At 46.8% G+C, this 8002-nt stretch overlaps 1 protein-coding gene across 3 annotated transcripts in view; it reads right to left on the bottom strand.

Moving 5' to 3' along the window:
• Window positions 1-246: 246 nt before the first annotated feature.
• Window positions 247-8002, bottom strand: part of IGF2BP1 (insulin like growth factor 2 mRNA binding protein 1) — a 58401-nt gene continuing 50645 nt past the window's right edge. For 2 of the 3 annotated variants that reach the window (XM_012451821.2, XM_012451823.2), the window contains one exon: window positions 247-6989. In XM_012451821.2, coding sequence (XP_012307244.1) covers window positions 6897-6989 — 93 coding nt within the window. In that variant the 3' untranslated portion in view covers window positions 247-6896. The remainder of the gene's footprint in view (window positions 6990-8002) is intronic. The other variant, XM_012451822.2, reaches the window with a different exon arrangement.

The following is an 8002-nucleotide window of genomic DNA, read 5'->3' as shown; positions in this document are numbered from 1 at the left end:
CTCTGTAGTGATGTTCCAACATCTTCTTTAATGCTGGAGCCCTCATTCCAAACACCTCACCTGCCCTCCTCCCAATATGCAAAGCTGATTAAGAGCAGGGCACCATTTAAAAACCACTCTTCTGTACATTGAAAAAAAAATGCCTACTTTGCATTTGGATGACTCAGGTCCCTGGGAACCAGGGCTCCCATGCTCAGGTTGAGCATCTCAGCTCCCAGACCCAAAAACCCTGAGACACAGACACACTTGTCTTTCAATAAAGTTTCCTTTTATTTTGAAATTGAAACAGCAAAATGAAGTGGTTTGTGGCTTCACGGGAAAGAAAACTGGAGTGTTCGTTCATCCATCAAAGAACAAACTCCAACATCTGAGCCAGCTGCCCCACTTCCCCCAGACAAAGCAATGCACAGATTAAAGGATGGGAGGAAGGATACAATCAAAATCAGGTGGTGATGGCTGGCAGAATCCAGTAAAACACAATTTGCAAAGTTGCCGAAATTACAGAATAAGGTAGCACTCGTATTTTTTAAAATGTTCCCAAGCAGTAGGCCTCCAGCCCGTCCCGATTTGCACTCATCAAAATACATCTTTCCCTCTTCTGCTTCAGAAGGATGTTTCAGAACTGCTTACAAATCCACTTTATCTCAGGGGAGGAGGCTCTTTTGATTTCCTCTGGTTTTGGGGACCAGGATCAAGATTCTGGAGAAAAGGGAGACTCCAAATGGTGGTGGAGGACGTTTATTCGTTATGGTAACTCATCATCTGCTGAAATCCATTTTGAACGTGCTTTTACATAGCAGTGGCTAACATAAAATTTGCACAGAAATGTTACAAGTGGTTCCCCAGCCCCACAGTGGGTAAGTGCCAGTCAAGATTTAAGCATCCCCAAAACAAAGCCTTTATTCCTGGGAGTTTGTTGGCAGGAGTGGGGGTGACTGAAGTCAGCTGGCTGGGAGGGAAGAAGGGAGAGAAGTGCAGGAAGGACTCACTGGCAGGAATGGGGTGGGGGTGGGGATGGGGGTGGGGTGAGACAAGCCTGGGGCAGACTGTGAAAGCTGTACCTGTTAGAATAGCTAGCAGGTTATTTTAAACAAGTGAAGAAAATCGCCAAAGAGTGAAACTTATTTATGGGGGAAAAAAAAAAGCTTGGGAAATTAAAACAATCCAGTGATCACTGGAAAATGTCTCCCTCTTTCAAAAAAAAATTTTTTTTTTGGTTTTTTTTTTTTTAATTTTTTGGAAAGTATTCTCAAGGTATATTTTTTTCCTTTGGAAAAAGAAATCTTTTTCCCCCCCTAACCTAAGCAAGTGGAGTTGCCACTACCTAATTTATCTATTGTTTTGCTAAGAGGTAGATAAAACAAAAGTGAAACGGGGCTTCTATGAGGAGGTCCATTAGAGGGTGGGGAGGAGCTGGGATTGCCCAGTGGAACTCCTCCAACTACAAAGACGGCCTGAACAAGTCCAAGGACCAGGCCCTCAGACTCTCCCAGGGCGAAGGATCCTGCTCCACCTCTTCTTCTAGAGCCAACTGGGGCCCCCTTGAAGACTGAGAAGGGGCCCAGTGGAGGTGTAGGATCTCAAAGAAACCCTGTTGAAGAGGTCTCAGATCTGGCTTCCCCAGGCTTTCTGACTTAGGGGCTGTGTGGGTGGGTTCCAGACCAAGCCCCAGGTCTCACTCCAGCCAGCCCCCTCTAGAAGGGAGGAGGCCATTCCTTTCCTCACCATCTGGTCCAACAAAGCTATAGAAAGTGAGAGAGGGACAAGCTGGAGGCCAAAGGGGTGACACATGGGCAAGGAAAGCAGAAAGCGGGGACCTCACGGCCAGCCCTCCCAGCCCAACTGATGGGGGGGATCCTGGCAGGCCTGCCTGTTCCCCAAGGACAAACCTTTTGTGGCACAAGCCTCAACTCACTTGTCCTGGCTGGGATTCATACCCTTATGCACGAGTCCCTGCCCTTAGTTCCAATCTTACTGTAAGGATTGAGGTAGTTAATCCATTTATACTCGTAGCATCCATCACCTGCGGTTAATCAAAACACACGCTCCCGAGGAGCTTCCTGCTATTTCATTCAAGAAAAAAAATTCTTTTTCTTTTGTCCATCCGGAGTCAACCACACTAAGGCGCCAGCAAAGGCGCCATCAGACTATGCCCCAAAGCGGGGCACAGGGCCGAGGGTCAGGGCTGGGGCTCTCGCCCCTAAATCCCCCTTCAGACATGAGGCCTCCTCCCTGTCCCACACCCCAATAGAGAAGCCTTATGTATCCAAAGGAAAGAAACTGAAGTTTTCAGCTGGTGTTACTCTAAGTCTGAATACAGAAAAATGTTCTGCATCTAAATTATCGAGTATTTGGAAGGGAAATGGCTTTTATGTCCCCTGGCATTGATGAAGATTTTTCTTCAATCTTCCTGCAATTACTGTGACAGGCTGTGCTGTTTCCCTTCTACTGGTTTTCAAGAAACAGGCAAATAGTCGAGTGGTTTGAATGGCAAAGCCACTAGGATCTCCCCATAAACACTTCAGGGGAAAGAAAGGAGAACCCTCCTACCCCTGATGAGAGGTGGGAGGAAGGGGTTGCCTAGAGGCACCAGCTTCTCCTGTGGAGCAGGAAGGCTCGAGCAGGCCCTCTGGGGCTCTGTGAGGTAGTTACTAGCACTGCTGGTTCCCAGTTTGGCAGAGGGTATGTCTGGGGTGGGAGGAGGGGAAGGCACCCTTGAGAGCTAACTGAGGCCCCTCCTCACTGCCCGTCTGCCAGGCCTGAAGGGAACTCGGCGGTGCTATCTCTGCAGTAGGGGTAGGGGACTGAGAGCAGTCCCACAACAGGGAGCTACCTGGAGCCCCAAACTTCCTCTCCTTCCCCAAAGTGCAACCAGGAGCTGACGGACCAACTTCTTGGCTCCCTACCCCTTGGCTTGGCAAACACCACACCCTAGTCCCCCAGGAGCCTCTGAAGGGAAGGGCCTTGCCCTTAGCTCCCAGTTTCCAGGAGGCCTTCCTCCTCAGACAGCCAGGTATGTGTCCAAAGCTGGCTACTGCTTTGATTCAGAAACAGCCTCTCTCAGCCTCTGTCTGTCTGTCTTTGGCACAGAGGAAAATGGACACATAGAACCAACTAGAGCATCCCCTTCCAGTGTTCTCTGGGTTTTAAATGGGGTCTTTTCTGCCAATAGTGAGGCATAAACAAGAGAATAGCTCCCAACTGCCTCCAGAAGGAGGGGTCAGGAAAAAGGAAAAAAGATTGATAAGGACTGGGAGAAGGGAAGGAAAGAGTAGAAGGGCTATAAAACTCCCTGTCCTTAAAAATGGCTCTCTCCTAACCAGACCCCTTCACAGGAGCTGAGTCCACAACCCCAGCTGCAAAAGGCAACTAGACCCGAGAGGGGATTAAAGCCATTTGGCATGTAACTGGCAGATGCAGCTTCAAAGTCAGTCAGTGAATCAAACCATTTTGGTTATGTGTTTCAAAGAATTTAAAAATAGATCCTAAAGAGATGGTCCTTTCTTAAAAATATATATGTAGCACACACACACACATATATATCTTAGAGCACAGAAGCATTTTTTTTTTAAGTCACTCTTCTCAAATCATCCAAATCTCCCAAGTGCTTTTCGCAATAGCTTGTTATCTCACCAAGGATGGGGAAATGGAGGCACTGAGTAGGAGGGCAAGGAGTTGCCCTAAGACCTAGCCTACGGGGCACAGGAGGGCCCACCAAGACAGGTCATTCATCCCACTAAACCTTAACCACCAAACCATGCTCCTTTTGCTTACTAGTGGTATAACTTCCACGATTTTCCTGCTGGGCAAATTATCAACAATGAGTGGAGCCTTGCCTAATCCAAGCAAGTGAAGTTTTTCCAGTCCCTTGCCACACACTTCCTGGTTTCTTCTGGGAGCTGAATCAGCCAACGGAAAAGGACTTGGACTCAAGTTGTGAAGGGAGCAGGCCCCCAAGGAAACTGAACACTGCAACAATCACATTTCAGGTACTGTGGGATATTTTTTTTCTTCCTGATGATAGCCTGAACCAGATATCAAAGCATGCTTGCTGCTGGAAACTCGCTTTAAATTACTAAATGGCCGATGTCTGAACGTTATCTGCTTTGTTTTGGGATAAAGCATATAGAGCCAGAGATGGAAAGCTGGGAGACCCTTTCTGTGGTTGGGACAGGTGGAGAGGCTTAATTCTACTGGCCTGATGTGATCCTTAAATGCTTTTCTGCTTCTCTTCAATTTGGGCCAGACAGTTCTGGGGGCTACAAGGGAATGTCCTAGGGAGAAAGTGATAAGGCAGGAACCTGTCCCAGTCATGGCTCCATATCCCCTGCCCCTCCTTGCCACCAGCCACCCTACCTCAGTAATTCCCTAAGTTTGGGTCCACTTTTAAAATCAATCAGACCAATCTAAAGAAGACAGGGAGAAAGAGGTGGGGGCAGTTATCTAGTATCCATTTGCCCCTTGGATCTATGGATATAGATTAAGAAGAATAGCAAGATGGAATTGAAATGAAACAATAACAAAAATAATGAAAAGCATTGCAATGCCAAACCAGGTGGACCTCTCTGAGGGCGAGAGGGTGGCTTTGTCTTTCTTCCATGAATGGAATCTTGGCTCCCATATTTTTAGACAGAGAAATATAGATTTTTTTAAAGGGTATTTTTTTACGTATTATTTCTCTCCTCGATAAAACGGAGGCAATATTTTAAAATATCTCAACAGCACCACTGGTGGGAAAAGCTGGCTGGGATGCTGTTTAACCAAAGGAGGAAAGAGAGGAGACCAAGGGTCAGGTGGTTGGTTGTTAGACATTGTTTTGCCACACTGAGGGCCCCCAGCTCTGCTAAGCCTTTTAACCCTATCAGGTAGGATATTCCAGCAGCGGCCGGCAGCTGGGGCTCTATAAGTCAGAGATCAGAGCCAAATAAGGCTCTGGGCTCTGCCCCTCTGGGCTCTCTAAAACCTAGGCCTTCCCTCTTAGCACTAGCTAGCCTCCTCCTAAGGGGCCAGCCCCCACAGCCTTTCCCACCAGGCCTGTTCTCCATAGAGAGTTCCTAAAGGGTTACTGGCTCATGTTGTAAGAAATTATGAAACATAACTTTGTTTTTTCTTTTCATTAAAAAAATAAAATATTCAAGACTATCAGCTTCTCTTTTGCTTTGCTTTTCTTTTTTATATAAAATATCAGCAAGCCGCAAAAAAAAACAAAAATCAAAAAAAAAATTTTTTTAATGGGGTCGGGGGGAACAAAAAGGAAAATAATTGCTGAGGTAACTTCATACCTTGAGGTAGTTTACTTCGCACACAGCATTGCCTGACTACGCCCACATGTTGCGGTTGTCTTGTTGTTACCGTTGTTGCAATGTTGAAAGGAGGGGAACTCCACACATGGGCTTTTCCACATGTAGAGAGGCCTTCCTCCCTTCCCAGCACACTTGATAGCATTGTCCAGGGTAGCTAAAGTGCATTACCTGGCTAATATGCATTGTCAATCAGTATATTAGGAGGGGAGGCCTAACCTCATTTAACTGATGGCTTCTGTCCCCTACAAGGGCTAAACACTCCATGGGATCTTATTGAGCCTGGTAAATTAATAAATTAAGCTTATTTACCCCCTTGGTGTACAATGCTGCTGGTATTCTGAATATGCCAATAATAATTCACGGAGACAGAAGCCGTCCGTTAAAAATTCCTCTCAGATACAAACAGAAGCAAGTACTCTCCAATTTACTGAATTTGCCAGATGATGAACTTTAACTTTATCGGGAGTTCAGGGTTGGGTTCCAAGTCCCACTACCAAGGAAACAGTGCCGTGGCTGGCAGTGCCCCACAACCCCTGCCTCCAGGAACCAGCCCTTATGGGAGCATATGGGCTGGGGTGAGGGCACCGTGGCAGCCTTTGGGGCCACTCAAGTCCTCCATGGAACTGAGACTTTATCAAGGGGAGTTAGCGTCCCCTTCCCAGTGCTCATATCCAATCATTAAAATAGACTTTAAAAAAATATAAAATCCGCCTGAGAACGATGGGAATCAGGGACAGTGGTCAGCCCCTACCCTGCTGAGCATTCAATACCACCTATGTGCACCTGGACATAATGTGGAAGCTACACAGGAGAGGGACGTGAATGTGGTGGGGAAGCCCCAACAGAGTGGGGAAATTTCAGTTGTGCCAATTTGAAAATAGTGATCTGGAATAGATCAGCCACAAGGGCACTCCTTTTAAACGTGGATTACTATGTATTTTAACCATCTTTCTCTCCATTTTTCCCTCTTCTTCATTCCTTATTATACCTATTGATTGGTTAGGGAGTAATCTACAGACACTGACTGTCCTTTTCTCTTGAGTCAATATTGTAGGCAAAGCGATTCATTCCTTCCCGTTTTTATCTGGTAGCAATAAAGATAAAACAATTAGTGTAAATACAGAAAGAGGTGGTGAATGAAGGTATTTTAATCAATTACCCAAGTAGGAGGAAGAATACTGGAAAAGTGTTAGTAAGGTCAAGAAATGAATCATCCTTTAAGGCTGATTAAAACACCCCTCTGTACATTTTTAAAACCTGATGGAAATTTTATTTTTCTTCCCACTGGGGTGTTATCCACCCTCTTAGTGGAGCCTGGAGAGCTTCTTTATACAATCCACGTTTAAAAGTGCCTTGCACTAGAATTTCTGACACCCCAAGGGGCGGACAGTGTTGGGCCGATTGGCTGGGTGTTTGGGGCTGAGAGATCAGGGTTCCTCACTGGAACATCTTTCTCAAGCGAGTGGGCAAACCTGATCTACAGCCCAGCCCAGGTGTCCCGGATTCCCACTCATTCTCAGGCCTGCCGGGAAGAGCACACTCTGGATTTCTGCCCGTTGTTGTCCTGGACTTGAAGGGATAGGGAGGGGCTGGTCACTTCCTCCGTGCCTGGGCCTGGTTACTCTGTCCCTTCTGATGCTGCTGCTTAACCTGGGCCAGGATGTCTCGGATCTTCCGCTGAGCCATCTGCGGCAAGAACAAGCAAGAAAAGGTGGGGTGAGGACCTCCAAGGAAACAGTCTTCCACGAAAGAGAAGTCATCAGGTCCAGACACAGGCAATAAACAGAACAGGTCACATGGGACTCAGAGGAAAGATAAAGAGGAAGAAAGAGGGTTGGGGTAACCTTGCTATTTCTTTGCCTCCAGTGAAGCCTGAGCATCCACTGGAAAATACAGCAAACATGGTGGATGTGGGTGGGAGATGGGGTTGGGAGACGTGATGAGAGGAGAAACAGTAGTATAAACCCATTCATCAGAATCTAAAACTTGACAAAGTTGATACACATTACCAAACCCAAAATAGAATGCCTAGAGTTTCTAGGTAGAAATATATTACATGTTGTAGACCAGTGGTCCCCAACAGTTTTGGCACCAGGGACTGGTTTCATGGAAGACAATTTTTCTTCCATGGACAGGGGTGGGGGTTGGGTGTGGGCATGGTTTAGAATGAAACCTCAGATCAGCAGTCATTAGTTAGATTCTCATTAGGAGTGCACACCTAGATGCCTCCAATGCGCTGTGCATCCCTCGAGCACTTCACAACAGGGTTCGTGCTCCTATGAGAATCTAATGCCACACTGATCTGACAGGAAGCAGAACTCGGGAGGTAAAGCCCGCTCGCTTGCTGCTCACCTCCTGCTGTGCGGCCCAGCACCAGTTCATGACCCGGGGGTTGGGGACCCTTGTTGTAGAGGGTGGTTGAAGAGGGTCATAACTTAAGAGATATCATCACAAATCCATGCCTTATTTTAATACCCCAGGAAAAGGAATAAAATGTCCAGATATGGCCAAGTGCAGTGGCTCACGCCTGTGTAATCCCAGCACTTTGAGAGGCCGAAGTGGGTGAATCACCTAAGGTCAGGAGTTCAAGAGCAGCTTAGCCAACATGGTGAAACCCCATCTCTACTAAAAATACAAAAATTAGTCAAGTGTGGTGGTGCGTGCCTATAATCCCAGCTACTTGGGAGGTGAGGCAGGAG

The sequence above is a fragment of the Aotus nancymaae genome, unplaced genomic scaffold (genome assembly GCF_030222135.1).
Source record: "Aotus nancymaae isolate 86718 unplaced genomic scaffold, 86718_ANA_hifiasm-v0.15.2.pri h1tg000072l, whole genome shotgun sequence".
In the NCBI taxonomy this organism is placed as follows: domain Eukaryota; kingdom Metazoa; phylum Chordata; class Mammalia; order Primates; family Aotidae; genus Aotus; species Aotus nancymaae.
Note: the sequence above shows the minus strand (reverse complement) of the source record. Positions and strands in the feature narration are given on the sequence as shown.